Source organism: Brachionichthys hirsutus, unplaced genomic scaffold (assembly GCF_040956055.1).
Source record: "Brachionichthys hirsutus isolate HB-005 unplaced genomic scaffold, CSIRO-AGI_Bhir_v1 contig_209, whole genome shotgun sequence".
In the NCBI taxonomy this organism is placed as follows: Eukaryota; Metazoa; Chordata; class Actinopteri; order Lophiiformes; family Brachionichthyidae; genus Brachionichthys; species Brachionichthys hirsutus.
The window spans coordinates 17,429-38,464 of NW_027180380.1; the positions used below are offsets into that span (position 1 = coordinate 17,429).

At 39.3% G+C, this 21,036-nt stretch overlaps 1 protein-coding gene across 1 annotated transcript; it reads right to left on the bottom strand.

Moving 5' to 3' along the window:
- Positions 1–207: 207 nt before the first annotated feature.
- LOC137914323 (ATP-binding cassette sub-family C member 12-like) lies at positions 208–20,352 on the bottom strand. Its single transcript, XM_068757927.1, has 30 exons — positions 20,342–20,352; positions 19,873–20,004; positions 19,556–19,702; positions 19,157–19,304; positions 18,127–18,363; positions 16,995–17,168; positions 16,637–16,784; positions 15,282–15,430; positions 15,047–15,154; positions 14,679–14,909; positions 14,522–14,593; positions 14,100–14,224; positions 13,240–13,312; positions 11,703–11,906; positions 11,292–11,426; positions 10,912–11,002; positions 9,813–9,869; positions 8,242–8,334; positions 8,041–8,144; positions 7,756–7,932; positions 7,251–7,477; positions 6,780–6,917; positions 6,387–6,576; positions 6,211–6,300; positions 5,816–6,011; positions 3,778–3,937; positions 3,598–3,676; positions 1,621–1,734; positions 370–534; positions 208–300 (listed from the first exon to the last, which is right to left on the bottom strand). The coding sequence occupies exons 1-30, from the start codon at positions 20,350–20,352 to the stop codon at positions 208–210; spliced, it is 4,068 nt and encodes a 1,355-aa protein (XP_068614028.1).
- Positions 20,353–21,036: the final 684 nt, after the last annotated feature.

The window sequence follows — 21,036 nt, forward strand, 5'->3', positions numbered from 1 at the left end:
AACTGAGCCAGAATCCAGGATCTCTTCTGGATCATCACCAGAATTTAATCATCTGTTCCTGGTAACATAGTTTAAAGGCAAATTAACGGACGGATGGACAGACAGACTCCGACGATTACATAACCTCCACCTCGCCTCGGCGGAGGTAACTAGTGTCCCTCTTGCTGTTAGTGCTGAGGAGCTGGCGTGTCACTGGGCTTCAGTGGCTCAGGTGTTCATAGTGTTAGCAGCAGCAAGGAGTGAATAGAAGTGAGAATCTGGTCTTTGTCTCAGCACGTCTGGACTGTCCACCTCTGCCACCTGTCAGGGAGAACATGTATTGTAAGTCTGGCTTCAGGATAAAAAATAAATAGTGATTCTGTTTGTTACCTCTCCACTGTCCATGACCAGAATGCGGTCTGAGTTTATCACAGTGTTGGTGCGATGGGCGATGGTGAGCACGGTGCAGCCCTGGAAGGCTTCTTTGATGGTGCTTTGGATCAAGGTGTCTGTCTCCGCATCAATGGATGCTGTTGCCTCATCTAAAAGAATAATCTGTTGCACCACAGGAGAGAGAGTTTGTGCAGATGACAGCAGGAAAGGGGAATAATTCATAAAGACTGATGACTGAGGATTATTTTTCACCTTCACAGAGTTAGTTGTTCAAAATTCTTCATTCTCTTAACTGCTTAATGCGAAAACCAGATTGCGGGATCTACCGGAGCCTATCCCAGCAGTCATTAAGTTTTTTTTTTTCCACTTAAATTTTATTTCAGTTTTTTAACAGCAACAGAGCATTTAATACTAATATTATTTTCCACATGACACACAATACAACAGTCATTAAGTTTGAGAGCATAAAAGGTCCTCATTTTAAAAAATTGAAGGTTTCAACTTCATTAAGTTATTTTTAAGCTCAAATCAGTCCCGTTAGTGATAATCAAATAAATCTATTTTAACTGCATGCATTTCCCCCCTAAATCATTGGAAATGGTCATATGCTGTATACTGGTAAAGACTTCAATTTTGAAGTGATGACAGCAGAATCAAAGAAAAAAATGGAACATGGCTTTGTGGTTGAAGTGAAATTCCTCTCAAGAAAATACATTCTTGGAGAACTATACCATGCATTCACACATGAAGGGAAAAAAACATGAACGAAAGAATCTATCGTTAGAGAGATACATGGTTTGAGATTGTGCAGAGTCGAAAGGAGAAATTAGGTGAGATATGGAACTAAATGAATAAAAATTACATGGAATTTGAGTTTGTGTTGCAACACAGGCATGTTCAGCAGCAGCAAAGAACCGATACAAATCAAACAAGCTGATCAATCAGAGATTGCAGACCCTCGCCTCCAAGTGCCTTATCTCGCAATGTTAAAGAATCCTTTAAACAATTCTAAAATCTGGCTTCAGATCCGGATCAACGCCATTCTCGGGGAGGACCGAGCCACGGACAGAACCTTGCTTGTGTAAAAATTTCAAGTTGATTGGGTTACTAGTTTTTGAGTTATGCGCGCGGACAGACAAACAAACAGAAAGACAGACAGACAGACAGGCAAACAGACCCAATTACAATACCTTCGCCTCCCCTTTGGCGAGGGTAATTAATTCAGAGGGGACAGACACCTGTACAAACCTTGGAGTTGCGGAGCAGTGCTCTAGCCATACAAATCAGTTGTCTCTCTCCTACAGAGAAGTTTTCACCATTTTCAAGCACCGGAGCATCTAGTTGCCCGTCCAGTCTGGAGATCTGAGGAATGCAAAAAAAACCCAGACCTTTTCTGTAATCCCGCTAACAGACAAACAGATGCTGTCAAAAACATAAACTCCTTGATGGAAGTAACAAATCTGTTTACATGCTCCGATGCAGAATTGACTCAGCTATAAGTCAACGCTCTATATCTAATATTAAATGCACAGTAGGCCAAAACACAAACGCAATCTGGATCCGATCCGGATGGAATTCGGTCGTGAGATAGAGGTCCCCACCCTACATGACTGTCAAATTCCATAAATACCAGTCAATAATCAACTGAGGTATTTAGGAATAAAATTAGAAGCTCCATTGACTGCATTGTCAATGCTTTTTTCAAAGTGATCCAAAATCCAGGATCTCTTCTAGATCATCAAAATACAGCCAGGTCAGCTCGTTCACAGATTTTGCAATCTGTATTCACCATTTATTCGGAAAGTGACTATTTTTGGCGATTTGATTTTCTACAGTGAAAAATGTTATAACAGAAATAAAGTCCTCCAAGAACACTACGGTTGGATTTTGAAATATTTTAATAAGTGCCCTATAAAGGGTTAAAAGCTGGCAATACTTCAGACACCACTGAATATTATAATTTTAAATAATGTTTGAATGACTCTCTTAGGCCATGAAAAAAGGAGCTGCTGCTACTATAAGCACCATGGCAACAAATTACCCTGAACGCTGTCATATAACATAAACTTAATATCCTCAGCAGCATAAATTATATAATTACTTCTAAGAGCAATCGTCCCATAATAGTTTAAACCTTATTATATGACTCCTTGACCATAAAAAAAATCCTACCTCTCACATCTGGACCGGTATCATCTTTAGTTTTGCCAGGTAAACATATTTAAATTAAAACTTGGACACATGAACTGTTGTGTGGAATATCTTGGAAATCTAATTTGTATTAGTCATTGTTGTCCAAGTACTGTAGCTACAGTATTATCCATGAAGGTAGAATCAAGAATGCATCTTGCAATGCAATGATATATATAATACAGTAATACCTCAACACACGAGCGTTCCGAGATATGAGCCTGACTGCAAGGAATATTTTGCATTGAGATGCAAGCGTGAATTTGAGATGCGAGCGCCCCAAGCCTGCTTCACCCGTTCAGTAATTTTCGCTGTATTTGTGAATATTAGTTATAAGTAATGTGTCCAAAGAAAGAAAATGGTAAGGATGACAGTGAAAGAGAAAACTCACGAGGACGATGGAGACGAAGCTTGGATTTGTCTTCCTGATTGGTCTGATTACTTGTTTTGTGAACTCTGCCTGTTTCCTGGAACTTATCTATCTCCCTGCCCCTATCCTGATCTGCTGGTGTGGACTGTCCACCTGTGCTTGAACATTAAAGTTACGTTTCTGGATTCCCTTCTCCTGTCGTGCTTTTGGATTCTCTCTGTCTGCTCTCTGACAGTGCTCTATTTCTAGCGAGGTGTTCAATCTAATAATCTACAATATTTGTTTTGCCTCTTAATATTCTATGCATGCCAAAATAAATGCCCTCGCGTGCCAGTCATGACACACGTGTCTTAGGTTGCCGACCCCTGCTGTATATCTAAAGATGGGATACAATTACTTCCATCCCAATTCCATCGCTCATACAAATCTCATCAAAATTCCTTTTTATGTCATTCTAACAGTAAAGCAGACGTATGCTGGCAAAGAAATAACCTCATTGAATTCCACACTTTGTCACTGTCTACAAGGCTTGAGCTGAATTGAGCACAAATTCACAGTTTTTGGGAAATGTATGTATAAAAATTGGCAGATGCTAATTTGGTTTATATAAATGACCAAATACTTCCTCAGACTGTAAATGTACATTACTGTTAACATTAACGTACTGAGTCCTTCATGTATGTCTTGTCCAGTGCCTCCCAAATCTCCTCATCGGTGTAGTTACTGAAAGGGTCCAGGTTGTATCTATTGGCAAACACACACAGCAATATCACAGTAGCTTAAATATGTGACAAACAAACCAATTAAAACAGTACATGGATACATAAAGATGAGACATTATTCACCGGACAGTTCCAATGAAAAGCACAGGGTCCTGGGGGATGATAGACAACTTGCTACGGAGATCCGTCAGTCCAATGGACATAATCTCAACTCCGTCTATTAGGATGGTTCCTGCTGCCGGCTCCACCAACCTGAACAGAGCCACTCCTAATGAGGATTTCCCTACAAACACACAAATGGCCAGAATGGTTTACAAAGGTAGGGTTACTATTAGCACAATATTGTCATGGCTGTCAACAAAATAAGGTTGCTAAGATTTGTATAATGCATATGAGTACATGATAATGATATGTAATGATAATGACACTATGATCATGTCACACACGTCATACTGTGTAACAAGTTGGGCATCGGCCTGTAAAACGACTCCACAACCGATTGAAGCTGTTTGTAAACAATCTCTAAAAGTGTTAGATAAAAAGCCAAATAGGTATCATCACTGTCATATATTAAAGAAACATGGGCGATTAAGCTGGGACAACACTGTTAAACACATCGATGCAATCTTGATTTATAAAATCTTCCATGGCAGAGCACCTCCTCCATTACAAGAATTTGTCAAAATAAACTCAAACACATCAACAAGAACAGGCTCTAGAGGTGACTGTATCATTCCATTTAGAAAAAGTGCCCTTGGTCGAGCCACTTTTTCTGTTCGTGCTTCTCACACTTGGAATTCTATCCCAACCACGATACGTGAACTCCCGACTCTGACCTCTTTTTCCGAACAATTTAAAGCATGGCTATTGGAAGAGCAACATTGTACCCACACCCATGCCAAAACTTATATATTTGTTTACCTTTGGCTAATTGTTGGGCTACCATCCGCAGATTTTCTGATAATGTCATCATCCTCATTATTATTTTGTACTATTTAGTAGAACTGTTCTATTTGTTATGACTGTTGTTTTATTGATTTTGTTGTTTAATGTTGTTGATGTCAAAGGGACTAAAGATGGAAATTAGCCATTGGCTATAATCTTACATATTTACGTGTAAATGTTCATGAATATGTATTGTCCCTGTTTAAATAAACTCAAACTCAACAATCATGATACATGATAATCGGCTGACTGTGCTGCATTTATGTTTATTATGTAATATGGCACGCGACTCATGATAAACTATTGTGTCAAAGGCTGCACTGAGATCTAATAAAATAAGCACGAAGAGAAGTCCGTTATAAGATGCTATTAAAAGGTCATTTGTGACTTTCATTAATGCTGTCTCTGTGCTATGATGAGCTCTGAAACCTGACTGAGAAACCTCAAATAACTTCTTGCCTTGTAAGAATTCACATACAGCTGACTGGAAACTGCTTTCTCTAAAATCTTAGGCAGAAATGGAAGGTTGGAAATTGGACTATAATTAGCTAATACACCGGGATCCATTGTTGGTTTTTTGACTGCTGTTTTAAAAGACTGGGATACATAGCCTGTAAGAAAGGATAGATTAATTATATTTAGCAAAGGAATTCTAATTGAGAGGAAGAAGTATTTGACATCCGAGTGATTTAAGTCACGAGCTCAGTCCTGGAACGAATTATGCTCGTATGTCAAGGTATTACTATATTAGAAAAAGCCATTGATTCCTCTCCCCATCTCCATGTTCCCTTTCACCTGACTGTCTCTTTCTAAAACAGAACATGGCGTGAAGACTCACAGGACTGCCAATCGCTTCCGTGACCTACCGTATTTTTGGGACCATAAGGCGCACTTAAAATCCTTTCATTTTCTAAAAAATCAACGATGCGCCTTATAACACGGTACGCCTTCTCTATTAATTCTGGTTTTGCTTACTGACCTCAAACCAATTTTATGTGGTACACGGCGCTCAAAAATCGGTCAAAATGTTTTAGTAAGACTTTGGTGAGCTACGAAGCCGCACTGCTTGATGGATTGTCGGAGCATTACGGCTCCTGTAATCAGGAGTCTCCCAGAGTAATACGTACCGGTACTGTGCTTCAAGGAGAACCATCATCTCGGCCCTGCAATCATTTTGATATCTAAATTAACTTGACATTTTTGTAAACTGCCTTACCAGAGCCTGTTCTTCCCACGATTCCCAGTTTCTCTCCAGCTTGGATGTGGAAATTCAGCTCATTCAGGACAATGGGTGAATTCTCCCTGTACCTCATGCTATAGCCCTGGAAGGTAATGGCTCCACTCTTTGGCCAGTCCTCTGGGATTTGAGCATCAGCTACCGGTATGTGTCTGGGGGCCTCAGACTTACAACCCTGGACACAATAATTAAGATCTTGTGTGAGTGAGTGGACAATAAGGGTGTCAGATGATAATAAATTGCAGCGTTGTCCTTTTTGGTCAAACAAAAACACAGCAGCATTTGTAGGAGGACCAATGTGGGTGGATATATCGGTGGTAGCAGCCAGAAAACCTCTGCTATTTTTCTGAGGCAAAGAAGAGTAGAGTTCTCACTGTGATGTATTCCAGCAGCCGCTCCACCGAGTTGAACCTGGCCTCCACCTCGGTAGATTGTCTCACTACATACTGAAGCATGCCTGTCAACTAGGCAACAAACAGGTGTATAAACACATGTTGGAGGTCTCCTCTTTCTAAAAATAAACTCATGTTCATCCATCTGCTTTGTTTACCTGTATGGTGTAGGACATGGCCAGGCCTTTCGAAGCTGGATTGATGACTTCATTATCGCCGAGTACTACAAACAGAGACACCACCAAACCTATAACTGCAGCCATGAAGTCGAGCCAGAAGGATAGCCAACGTGTTCCAGACTGAAACAATAAGTACTGGTTGGAGTTGATGTCATTCAGTGTCTTGAATCTACAACATGAAAAAGGATGGTGTTTACTCACATACTGCAGATAATAAAAGTATCTACAATAAAGAACAGAATGTGAGAAACTGTAACTGAAAGATCATCATCTGCATAAATGTACAACAGAAGGAAGATATTTTGTCATCATCAGCAAGCACATGAGGTTAGTAAAGAAAATTGATTAACATGAGGATCGCTGGCATCTTACTTTTCTATGTGGCTGTCTCTTATGTTGTAGGCATGGATGGTGCTGAGGCCCTGCAGGGTAGAGGTGCTGAGAGAGATGACGGGAGAACGACTGATGTTCTCCATCCTCTTCATCTGACGGATACTCCTCTGGAATATACTGCAGGGGAATCACAGGTAATATTCAGTACTGTATACTTCTTTAATATGTTGTTATATTCCTGTAGACTAATGCTTGTCCTAAAATACTCATAAATGCAAGAATTGTATGACAATCTAAATCTTGCAAATTACATTCATGTCACTCGGCAAATTAATCATATGACATTTTTATGATCCCATTCTCCAACAATTCCTGTTTGGGACCTCTATTATATTTACTTCAAAAGGACAAATCTAATAGAATTTGAGCATTAGAGCATGTTATGTGGCAGAGAATATTGCACAATTCAACTAATAATTAAATAATTCAATTATTGGCTATCAAACTCACAAAAGAATGAGGGTGAAAAAGACTCCCAAAATAGCCACAACAACCAGCATGGGGGGGAAAACACTGGAGATAATAATAATGGTAAACATGACCATGAGACTAAAATTCAAGAAAGGGTCCATATGGAGGGGAAGCACAGTGTCCACTTCCTCCTGATCTTTGGAAAAGCGGTTGAGAATGCGTCCAACTGGTGTTGTGTCAAAGAAACTCATAGGACTGGACATAATCTGAGGGGAAAAAATTATTATTACTTTAATTATGCTTTTGTTTTTGTATTATTTACACTTTTATGTGTTATCTGTTGTTTAGATACACGTAGTTACATAATAATATAATTGTAGGTATACAAATGGGTATTTATCTGGTGCATAGGAACAGATTAACCTATTTTCCATTATTTCTTATCGGAAATATAGCTTCGGTTTCCGAACAAATCTGTTTTCAAACAGTGTAACGGAATGAGTTATGTTCGAGAACCGAGGTTCCACTGTATATAAAATGTTACCTTCTTGAATATGATGTTGTGCAGATGGCAGGCGGCACTCAAGGTGATTCCAGTATAAAAGAAGCATTTGATGATGGCAAGTGTCACCGTGGCAATAATCCCCACACCATAAATCATTTGGTAAAATCTCAGGCGCGGGTTGTCTAAGATGCTACCCGGATTTGTAGCATTTTTTAACTGGAAAATAAAATAAAATAAAAACATTTGATAATTACAAATACTGTGACCATGGAGTTTAATGTGTGTAAATGTATATGTGAGAGAAAGGGAAGATATGCTCCTCACCCCATCACCCTGCCCCAGCCAGAAACTGAGAAACCAGTTGCTGAAGGCTGTGGATCCAATCATCAGAATGAAGTTAATCATAACAAGGAAGATGATGAAGTACCCTGAAGTAAAACAGTCACACCAAATACAGCTGGTTTGGCCATGTGTCATTTGTATGCATTTATTCCAGTTCATACATGTGGACTGTCTGTATCAGACCTCCTGCTGCCTGGCAGTATCTGTGATAGATTCTCCAGGAGACGGCGCCTTCTTCAGAGGACTCCTTCCTCACCAGCTGATCATCACCAGCAGCTGAAAGCAAAGAAAATTATGAACTAGAATAATAGAATTTCTGAGTGACGGGCTTGATAAGGATGTGCAGTTGGAAACAAAACTCTTTGACATCCATTGCACCTAAATTTACATAAATGCCAACTCCATTATCTGAAAACCATCAAGATAATAAAGCTAGCATCCGGGGTCTCTTGATTGACTTAAAACTTGTGCTTCAAAGAACACTGGGGCAATGTGGGTTTGGCTCGCTGAGAAGAGGTAGGTTTAGAGAGATAATTATGGGAGGTGTTTTGTGTTCATTTCTCCATATTTAAATGTCCTGGTCCAAGATGCCTCTGTCTGGCATTGATGTGCGATGTATAATATGTTAAAGCTGAAAAGCTTATTGCAGCGGTAGGCATCCTGCCAATGCTCAGGTCAAAGTGCCAGTGACATCCCACTCTGGAATCCCAAAAGTGTGAACCCCAAAATGCGGAGACGGAGGCGAGATAATTAGTCTACAGTTAATTTAATAAGGAAATAACGAAAACTACTCAGCCAAAAAACTCAAGAGGGATGGGCTGATAGTCAGTAATAAAACAAAAATTCACAGCTACACAAAGAGGAACCAAGGTCGGCAGACAAAAATACAAAATCAAAATGGCACTGCCATAGAGATTGCAACCACCGTATTGGTCAACCACTAAGCTCAGCATATGGAATGTCAAAAAAGTCAGACACACCCGACACAAATATCTTGTTGGGAGGGTACAGAAGCAGGTGACTACCCTAGTTATCAGATGTTTTCCCCCTCCCTCCCTTGTGTGTGTCCCAGGTGCAGGCAGTGGCTGTGGGATGGATTCTTTGATCAAATCAATCAGAAACTACCCTCAGCCTGGGAGAACTGCATGGAGTCTCCTCAAACATTGTTTATGATTGAGGTCCTCAGTTCACGTCGCATGCTTGAACTTTCAAGGCTTTCTATTCAGATCTGGGGTGTGATGACCAGCGGGTAGGCAAAGCAAGATAGCCAGAGCCTAGGAGCAACCCTGTGGTGTGTGGTAGCCCAGAATACTGCTTCTCAGAGTTTACATTGATTGAATATGCACCCAGTTCTCTCTCCAGTACGGCCATCGGGATGACACAATTTGATGTGCTCTCGGCTGTCTCCCCCCTTTGTTCAATGTTCAGGAGGGGGAGATCGCAGTCCCAGGAGGAGGAAAAATTATCCAATGATCCAGGGGGTCAATGTGGACTCAGTGGAGGACAAAAATATAATTGACAATAAACTGGACTGGGCCTGTGTATACTGATAATTTGTATTTCTGACTTTGTTGAGTGAAGCACTGTTGCTGATATAATTTCCCTCCGGGATTATTAAAGTATTCTGATTCTGATTCTTTATATCAAACTGTCTGAGCCCAACCTTCTTTAAGAATTTGGATATACATCTGAAGTGGGTGACCCTGCACCAATATCTCATTCATACAAAAAAACAAACAAAGAAAAACACTTACATTTTTGGTCTGTTGTTTGGATTGTTCCATCATCCTTTTCTTCGGACATGTCAAATGCTGAAAGGAAGTGCACATAGTAAAGACAACTGTAAATAAATTGACAATAAAGTTAGGAATTTTTGTATTTAGTAGTAGTATGTAGATTCAGATTCAGATTCAGATTCAGACAACTTTATTTATCCCAAGGGGCAATTCAGTTTAAGCAGTCTACCAGACCATACAATACAAACAATACAAACATAATAAAAAAATAAAAAAAAATAAAAAAATAAAAAAAATATTAAAAAAGACACTCGGTATATGGACAAATGCTACAACAAAGCCATACCAATGTTTAAAAACATGCAATATACAGTTTATTGGCAATCAGATTTGGTCTGCTACCTTTCTGCACTGCTGCCACACCCTTTGACCACCTAGTTATACTGTTTGTATACAACCGAACACCACTTGCGTTCAGATCGGGGAAGCCATTCATCCCAATCACCCCTTCTCGTTCTGTTACTGCACACATGAGCGTTGTAGTCCCTCAGAAGAGAAATGCAGTCCCCAGTCAGAGTACTATCCAGTACCCCTCCAGGGACTCCAAGAAGAGTATGCATTGCTGTTCGGCGTGTAAACCAAAACAACAGTGACACACATGTTCTCATCCTGAATGTACAGGGAAGCAACCCTCTCGTTCACCGGGGTAAACTTGCGTATTGCTGTGGGGCTATAAGCAAGCCCACACCAGCCTGCTGCCTCATTCCGCCATACAAGGCGATGTCACGGTCCTTGATCTTTTTTCTTTTTCTTGGAGTTTTTAACTGCCATGGGAGACCCGACCAGACCATAAAACTCCCAACAACATCGCTCCTGGGACCATTCGAGCACTCAAACTCCCACACCATGATAAGGTGGAAGTTCAAAGGGTAGTTTTACAAACTATGTAACTGCTTTTAGGTATTCATCTTTGCCACTTACTTCACATTAGACAGAATGCAAGAATTATTTAACATTGTATTTTTCTACAGCAAGGCATAATATATAATGGCATATATTCTGATTTAAATCATTACTACCAAACAATAATTGCTGTTGCTTTTTTGCCTTTCCATACCTGGGTTCACTGCACCACCAAATGTGGGATTTGCGAGCTCAACCTCTTCCAGCTCTTCATTTTCTTGGGGTGAATCTTCTTCTGCCTGAGTCTGTAAAATATCAACAAAAGCAATGAGTCTGCATAAAAGCATCTGCTGAGCCTTTACTGCAGTTGATGATAAACCACTTACTACCTTTTCAGAATATATGGTCCTGTTTCTACAAATAAAATGTAGGTACAGTAGCTATTATTATTAGTAGCTAACTATTTATTTGTTTTTTGTGCTTATAAAACAAGAACAGGTGAAAGGGATTTACATCTAGTAAGGAAATAAAATAATATACATTGTGAGAATAGCAGGGCTACATCTGAGGTCTGAACTGTAAGTGCTGTTTTACTTTTGACTGATCCAGCTGGTAGTTGCTGATGAGCTGAGCGTAGCGTCCATCGGCTTTCATCAGGGCATTGTGGTCTCCACCCTCGAGCACTTCTCCATCCTCCAGGACCAAAATGCCATCACAGAATTCCAGATACTGACACACATTAGGACGACCTCGTCAATGAAACCATCCCAGCCCCGTGGCCAGAGGTGTGAAGAAAAACATTTGTAGCAGCCCGACATTACTTTGTGATGTGGTTTACTTTACTTTGGACAATTCCACCATACAATATCATTTGTTCTAAAATTCATTTTAAATTATGTGTATCATTATGAGAACCTTATGAGTTTATGCATTTCATAAAAGGTTTCAGGCTCAGTGAAAAGTTGCTGAGGAAAAGATGTTTTCTGATGAAGTGCATCTTCTCACCTGCAGCTGGTGTGTAACCAGTATAATTGATTTTCCCTGCAGCTCCTTCTTTATACATTCCTCGAAAATGTGTTTTCCTACATGAGCATCGACAGCAGATAGTGGATCATCAAGGAGGAAGATGTCTTTATTGGAATACACAGCTCTGGCCAGGCTGATCCTCTGCTTCTGCCCCCCTGATAGATTCAGCCCTCGCTCTCCAATCTGCCAACAAAACAGCAGAAAACTACAAAAACACTGGCTACAGATTCTGTATTATAAAATGCCATTTTTACTTTCTGAAATGTCTAGCAATGCAGATACTAAATGATTGGAAATGGGATTCGAATTAGTATAATGAGGGTTTTTAAAGTTACTTTTTCTCTTTTGTTTGATAGTGACGGTGCGGGCCTCTCTCCTCAGCCTGGTAACGCAGGCGAGGTCACATCGAGCAGAGGCCTCGGGAACGTGGATTATTACTCCAGAGTTTTTCGTCACGACGCAACGCCTGAAAACAACAGCTGCAACCTCATTTTATGATTTATTGGAGAAGCATGGCTTAGGAAGCAGGCTTAGGAAGCTCTGAGGTCATTCTGATAGGAGATTGTAATACCAATATCCTTCGGAAAGACACTCCCACTTTCAAAGCCTTCAGCAGCTTCTGTAATTTGCATAACTTTACCCAGCTGATTCAGCAATTTACAAGGGTAAACCCCACTTCTTGAAACATCATAGATCTAATCCTGGCATCGGACAAATCTAGAATCAAACAGTGGGGAGTGCAATTTAAGTGATCACAATATGATCTTCTGCACTCGTAGAATTCATAGACCTGCAGTTCAATGTCACACCACAATCAACTGCAGAACTATGAAACTACGCAATGTGGTTAACAAAAGGATCAAAAATGCCAAAATTAATTTCTTAAATGAGAACATTGAGGCAAACAAAAGCAACCCACAAAAACTGTGGGAGGCCCTAAAACAATTAGGCTTCAGCAATAGACTCCAAACAAAAACCAATAATTTCTGCATTAATTCAAGTGGTTCACTCCAGACCAAATAGTTTTAACAGCTTTTTCACCACTATTGCCACCCTGTTGGTCAGCAACCCCCCCTCCACATTCAAGTCTGTATGGTTCTGACCACATCCAAACACTACGAGAATCCAGGTGCTAAAAAGGACACTTTCTCTTTCATTCGTTCTTGAGTGTGCTCCTTCTGGGGATTCCCTCATTCTATTGGGGGACTTCAATGCTCATGTTGGCAATGACAGTGAGACCTGGAGGGGCATGATAAGGGTGTCCATATGTGCACTTGGCACCAGGACACAGTAAGTTGCAGTTTGATGATCTATTTTATAGTCGTATCGGCGAACTTGCGGCCGCATGTCTTGGACACTCGGGCGAAGAGATGGACGGAGATGTCAACCGATCATCACCTGGTGGTGAGTCAACTCCGAGGATTGTAAATGCCTGATTTAATTGCAGTTTTCGGGTGGCGGTTGTGACACGACTTTGATGGGTGCAGTGCGGCGGAGTCATCAGTAGAGGCCCTACCTCAGTTTTATCACCATATGGGAGTATTTTAAGGTCAGGTCTGAGGCTGCAGACACCAAGAACTCTGTCATATCTGTGAAGTAAATCAAAACAATATATTATCTGAAGCTTCAAATCTTAAAAGGTCATTTTAAAAACATAATATTTTATGCAGATTATTTTATGGGAAGAAACAACAAAATTGGAATGTACCATTTCAGATTAATATGAATGAAAAAAAGACAGGATATTTTGACAATTCTGAGCATAAAATTTCTTACATTTCATACTTAATATCTTATTAAATCTATGTGCGTAGTTAGTGCACAAGTCTCTGATCTCCGAGAGCAGTCTCGCCATGGTGGCGCGATCCTGGTCGTCCTTCTTGACCTGTTTAAATAAATTGTCCTTCTCCTCCTGTTTGAGTATAATTAATCTTACATTTTCATAATTCTTCATTTACTTCAGGCACCATGCTCGCAACATGCCTACATTGATTCATTGACCTGAAGTGACTCGTCAAAATACTGTTCATTGTTAAGCAGCTGCACCGCTTGCTAATTAGGCAGACAAACAGGATTTCCCAGTGATAGCTCTGTTAGATAACACAATGGCTTTTGCCCTTGTTTGATAACCGTGCCAGATGCAAACTCACAAGGATAAGAGGAACGTTTGATGCGTCGTTTGTCATGTGACATGATCACAGAAAATATGACTCATGCCTTGTATGAACAGTCAACTAACACTAACCTTAACCCTTGTTTATACAGTAAAACATCACATAACCTGCCCTGTTTTTAAATATGGCACCTATTGTTTCCATATGCAAATTAATCTGTAGAGTACAGAAAACAAAGGTGTCAGAGTTCATTCATAATTACCTGTCCTGGTCAAAGGGTTGCTCCATTAGGATGTTTTCCTGGACAGTTCCATGGAATATCCAGGCTTGCTGGGAAACGTAAGCGAATGTCCCATTAGTTGTAAGGGAACCCTGCAGAAGGTACATCTATAAAATAGATCACAGTGTGTCATACACAAGCAGTTAAATGTAAAACAGAATGACACTCTAGCACTTCTAGAGCTATCTATATCAATTTCAAATTGAATGGCAATCAATAAAGTACTTAAACAGCATAAAAATATATAAACACACCTGGGGTGAAAATATAACCTGCTTGGTAAAGAAAAGTGAGGATTATCATTTTGAGTAAGATGAGAGTGGTGGACAATTAAATACAAAACATTCAAAGGCAATAAGAATGCCACATGTATAAGATGGTAAAAGAGACTGAATAGAGTTAACCTGCTCCAAAATGCTGGATATCAATGATGTCTTTCCACTCCCCACGTTCCCACAGACACCAAGCAAGCAGCCCTTGATAAGGAAATAACACACAGAGTAACTTTAACTTTACCACAGTCTCAAAAACACATTTTCCCACATCATTCTGGAATCGTACCTTTGGCAGTGTGAATGAGATGTTTCTCAGAGATGACAGAGTTGCAGTCTTCTCAGTTTGGGACATTTCATCTCCTTCGTGCGCATCCACCCCATTGGCTAAGCTGGGTGGGGAGTCCAGCATACTCTCTGGTTTGGTCCAGGAAAATGTTGCATTTTCCATGACAATGGCTAAGTCACTGTCTTTATCCTGTCTCAGGTAGGATTCTGGATTCTGGATTAGCAATAATTTCTAAACACAGCCACAGAAAATATTTCATCTTAAACACATTGTTTTCCATATTTTTTGAAACAGCTTGTGACTGCAGCTGAAATCCACAACAGTGCTAAATCTAATGATCGCTGCATTTAGAGCTCTGAGCAGTTTACCCTCAGCCTTTTTATTGATACAGCAGCTTCAGCCATGGCCTTCACAGACAAGGGCATTAGAGCCAAGCAGAACCGTATAGCATTGAAGATGGCGATGGTGGTAAAGGCCTGGTAATCACAAAGAACACCGCCGCAATACTGATTAGTTCTAAAGTTTAAGTTTGATATTCATATCGACTGTGAGCAAGTTGTCAAATCCATTGAAGTGTATTCAATGGACTGCGTTGGTACTCACATCAGTCGTGTTGAGTTCAAATTTTAACAGTGTGTGTACTAGGAAGGTGGCAACTGTGGCAAGTACGGGGATGATGCTGGTGATGCTAACATTCATATTCTGCATGTAACTGACCATTTCCATTTCTCTCATCTCATGTTTCCTTATATCTACAAGAAAGACAAAAATCAGGGTTTTGGAGACGGCGCTCTATGGTATTAGTATTTCAGGTAAATCTATTGATCATCGATACACAGTGCAAACACGTTTTAGATCATGACAATGCAATTATAATAGATCGATAGTTGCTTGCTTAAAAGCACAGACGATATGTATATATTCACTCATTCATCTTCTTGGAGACGAGACGATCATAATCATCTCGTCTTCAGCTGCTTAACCAAATCTGGGTTACGGGTTAAGATGGACCCTATCCCAGCAAACTGCGGTTGAGAGGCATGGTACACTCTGGGAAAGTCACCAGTTCATCGCAGGGCCACACAGAAAGACAGACACACCTACTTATGCTCGCACTAATTCATACAAATAAACTCTAAACAGTGAGACAGATCTTGAAATGTTCACAATTGTAAGATATTAATCTTTGCATGAGGCACCAGACAAAGAAAACATGAACTTCTGGAGGAAAGGGCACACTGGAGAAATATGCTAAAAAAAATACATAAAAGTACAGATGGACACCCTTTTCATTCACACCACACTATAAAATCACTAAAATACTTTTCTATTATCAATTGAATTGAAAATATTACAATAATACAATAATACATAACACACGATAAAAATATCAATATTTGGTCGGTTACTCTGATAATTTAGTTTTTCTGAATAAGAGACATTGAACCAGCAATGTTTAATTAGTATAACACAGAAATATGGTGTCTAGTTTAATCAGAATCAGAATACTTTAATAATCCCATCTGGAAATTATATTCCCATAGGGAAATTATATAAGGGACTGTTGCAGGCTGCTATGTGTCTCGGCACATGCAAATTTCATTAGTGAATTATTATTGAACAAGCTGAGCTGGTTGTAGGATGTCTGTTTGTTTCCAAATTTTAGCTCTCAAACTTTTCTCTCATTCCCATGATGCACTGCTGATTACAGTTATGTTTACTGTGCATTCCTGTTATCATCTTTAAGTGTTGAAATCATGGATTATTTCTCGCAAATTGTATTGTAGTTCACAACATGTCACAGCAAACTACTGTTGATTCAATTTTACAATATCAATCAATTCTGAATGTATATTGCATGATTGTTTTTGTGTTTACCACAAAAGTGAGAGTACAAATAATGCTTCTATTAGAAACTTATCTGAATGTAATAAAGCATGAGGCTGCCTAAATCATACCTGCAATCTTCTCCTCAAAAGAATCTTCCCAGGCGTACATCTTGATAAGTTTGATGCTGCTCAGAATCTCATTCATTGTTCGAACACGGCTGTCAGTTAACACCATGGCTTTCCATTTGAACTTGTTAATGACCATGGCTAAATAAAACTGAGAGCAGAAAACAAACAAACAATAAAATAATGTGAGTGACAATGGAAAACAAGCAGCATTGTGGTCTATCCTTCTGGCAGAATTTGTTAAGGAAAATATCCATATATGTAACGTGGAACTTTTTAAAGAATAACCCAGGAGTATCCAAACAAACTGCAGGAAAATATAATCACAGACAGACAAGCAGACAGACACACACAAACAAACCTGCACAGGAATGAAGATGAGGTAGATGAAGACTCCTGTCAGTGCAGTGGAGCCCAGAACGAAGCAGGCATAAATGATACACACAAAAAACAGGACTGGTGCAGAGAGCAGAAAGCTCGCAAACACTACAGCCTCAAATAACTTGTGGCCATCATTGCTCAAAACATTTATCATCTGGAAGGAAGAGAGTGAAAGAAATGCAGTTATTGACATCAGCAAGATGGAACGTTAGTCAGAATTGGAGAATTCTGCTGCTTCATTTCTAATAATAATAATAATAATAATAATCACACAAACCATCCCATTTCTAATTAGTGTTACGATTTGTCTTTATCACCTTGTTTCTGTTCTCTCTTCTTTGTTACACACATGGTGGATCACATCACACAAATAGGTTTTAGTTTCAAATGAAACATTCAAGACAAGTTTTTCAAAGAAGGCGAGAACAAGTCACGCACACTCACACACACAGAAAATGTGTGTGTGAGTGTTTTTTAAACATGTTGTCTGTGTAAAATTCTAAATAAGAATATATTTCAAAAGCAATAACATTTTCAACATTCTACTGTGTCAAAAGCACTGATTAAAGCACACACCTCCACTGAACTTTAAATCAGTCACGTATTATTCAAAGTCGAACTCATAAACCTGTAAGGAGTACTTGCAGGGCAAACTACTCCTATAGCAATATATTTAAATATAGTTCAGGTTTAATCCAGGTTTTTAATTGAATCTGCACCAGACTATACGCACAGATACAGTAAATACCTAAACCCAGGATATTATTATCAGGATGTTATTATTTAACTACCGTATAAATTAAAGAAAATGTTATATCTGTCTCTCTATGTTACTATTTTTAAGAAAATGTAAGAAACTTAGCCCTTTATCAATGCACACTGAAATTTAATGGCCGGGCCCAATGATCCATCCTCCCAATTTTCATGGCAATCCATAATTCTGATTAATCCTGTTGATAGTCTGATATATACAGGTCCATCAAAATACATTTATCCTTTCATTTTGAACTCAGCGATTCTAATGGGCAAAAATTTGACAAAGAAAAAAAAAACTACAGGAGAAATGTGGGTAAATTACATCAAATAAGCTTTGACTCTTATAGGTTAGTTACCTCGCCCATTGAAATGCCGGTTTGCACCCGCAGAGAGATCACTTTCTGAAAGGCCACTGAAGAGAAGGCACCCTTTAACCTGACTGCAGTGCGCAGGTCCAGTGCACACAATAAAGATATGAAGAAGGCTTTGCAAAACTCTGTGGTAAACAAGCCAAAAGCCAGGCCAACGCCATACAGTATTGTGGACTGCTCCGGGTGTTCAGCATATGCTAGGATTTTATGAACCAGAATAGCCTGAGAAGACAGATAAAAATATAAGGTGTTTGCATATGGAACAGTGTTGTTAGGTGATGCTCCCATGTAAGTGAGACATATATATATTTTAATCCAACAAATATCTTCTTAAAACACATTTATTCAAGTGGAGGTACAATTATTATTATTATTATTTTACTTAAATAGAGGATACATTTACATCAACTGTATAAAATGACAACACCATTATTTTTGTAAATGTAGTGAAAAGAAAATTGGGATAGATTGAAAGGATTAGTCATTTAACCTTAAATGGATGTTTACATGCAGAAAATGCGAATAAAAAATATGTTTTTCTTAAACATATATCATATATTAATAAGACAAATCCATTATATCAGGGGGAGAAGAGCTTCATAAGATCCCAAAGGTTACTTTGAGTTACTTACAGCAAAGGAGAATTTACAGACCCTAGCAACATTTAAAACACATTACTTTGACATTTTATCGTGACAATACTAAAGACAATATCCCACAAATGCACCCGTATTTTATCAAAAATATTTTTTATTTGTAGGAATGTTAAGCTAAAGTATTTTCTGTAACCTCCAAACTAAGCTTTCTATCAGTACATGTATGCTCTGTAAATTATTGAAAAAAAGATTTTTCAATTACCGTAATTTTGAATCTCTGTGCCTGCAGAGATTTTGATTCTGCTGCACAAACTGTTTAATTTCATGTTTTTTCTTAACATCTTCTTTGGCAGAATAGAGGAATTGCTCTATTATTTGGCAAACATCAGAGGAAACCATTAATAGCTGTCGAAAATTACCGGGCCAAGGAACGCAGCAACCATGCCGATGATACCAATGAAGACAGATACAATCAACCTGGTTCTTTGAAATTGAATTATTGCTCGAACCAAAGAGGCCTTCTCCAAGCCAACCTTTGCCACTTCTTCCTTCCAGAGTCGGAAGAGCCTGTACAACATAAAATCAGAGTCAACGCTCTCAGCCTTGATAAATCATTACAAAGGTCAAGGTTAGGGTTAGCAAACACTCTCATGAAATGCACTACAGATATTCAACGTTTGTAATTGTTTCCCTAACCACGATTCCATTTCCAGACAAGAATTTCAGCAACTAGAATTGTCAGCTATCAATGAGTCCCATACTGTCAAATGTTGTTTGAGAAGTATTGCACCCCTGAATCAGCCAGAATAAATTCAAACCTTTCTCCATTGCTGTCAGCTTTGTCAAAGGGTGACAGGTTGATTGTCGTCATGTCCATCCTTTTCCTGAATATGGCCCACATCATAGGAGTCATCCAGGCAAAGGTTGTAAAAGACAGGAATCCTGCATTGTCAACTGGGTGGGAACTAGACAAGGAAACATCATCCAATAGCTCTGCTATGGGTATAGCAGCCATAATGGCATTTAGATTAAAACAACAGCTATTATCAGGCTATCATCCATAGTGTATTATCCATTTAAGCCTATTTATTAATTGCATCCAAACAGACTAACAATGTCATTAAAAAACACTAACTCTGTTGAGGAGCAGGCGAAAGGCTTTAGGTTCTGAAGGCCCTGGCGGTATTTTTTGACTTGTGGAGGGTTGTCCCGTTCATTGATGTCCAAATCAGCATAATCTGCATTTGAGACCTCAGGTTTGTTTCTCCTTTGGAAAGCGTCATTCTTTAGAGTCAAAAAGATAGATGGGAGAGAACAACAGATTTCCACATTAAAAAGCAAAAAAAACAAAAGATGTACTTGAAAAAAATGGAGAAGTAAAGATATCGGGGCAATGACAGCAACATGTGAACAGGTCAGTGGAAGCTACCGTTTGTTCTTGTGTCACGGGTTTGTTTTAAAAATGGGGAAAATGGTGGCTCAGCCAGAAAAACTTCAGTGTAGTGATCTATTTTATTTACACCATTCCACAAACAGCAGCAAACGTGAAAAATACTTAGTGCAGGCCAAAATACATACAAAAACAAAATAGTTGTAACACTTACTCTGGTACCATGAGCTACCCATGCTATCACTCACTCAAAAGCACTCCCTCCTCTAATTGACCAGAGCTCCCCTTAAATACCCATTAGCCCCTCCCCTGGGCAAACCAATTATTAATTATAGGGGTTTTAAGGTAATACTTGACACATTATGAACAACTCATTCCCGAATAATCAATAAATAATAACTCCAGGAATTGACACATACCGACTTACATACGGATGTTAACTTTCATATACAAACACACACTCAAGAAATACAATATACAATCAATCATAATGGAACAATCCGTGGTCACATGACAGTGAGAAGCACGCCCCATAGTGCCATTTAAGTGCTGATCAGGAAGTGCCATCAGTTCTATTAATCTATGGTCTCTAGTCCATTCTGTTTGCTGTCGTGTGCTGGGGCAGCAGACTGAGGGTCGCAGACTCAAAGAGACTCAATAAAGTCATCCGTAAGGCAGGTGATGTTGTTGGGGTTAATCTGGACTCCTTAGAGACAGTGATGGAGAGAAGGATGCTTCAGAAACTGAAGCATCCGGAACAACACTCCCCACCCCCTCCATCAGCTCCTGGTACAACGAAGGAGCACACGGACAATTAGACTGAGACCACCACCCACAAAAACTTTACGACATAGAAGGTAATTTGTTCCATTTAGATGCATCATTGTAAACTTCTATCACTTTTAAGTA

What these genes read in the sequence shown, in the direction of transcription:
- LOC137914323 (XM_068757927.1), bottom strand. An exon ending in TATCCAGCATTTTGGAGCAG is followed by an intron (nt 14,225 to 14,521) that starts GTTAACTCTATT and finishes TCTATTTTATAG; the next exon opens with ATGTACCTTCTGCAGGGTTC. An exon ending in GGCTGCTGGAATACATCACA is followed by an intron (nt 6,012 to 6,210) that starts GTGAGAACTCTA and finishes TATTGTGTCCAG; the next exon opens with GGTTGTAAGTCTGAGGCCCC.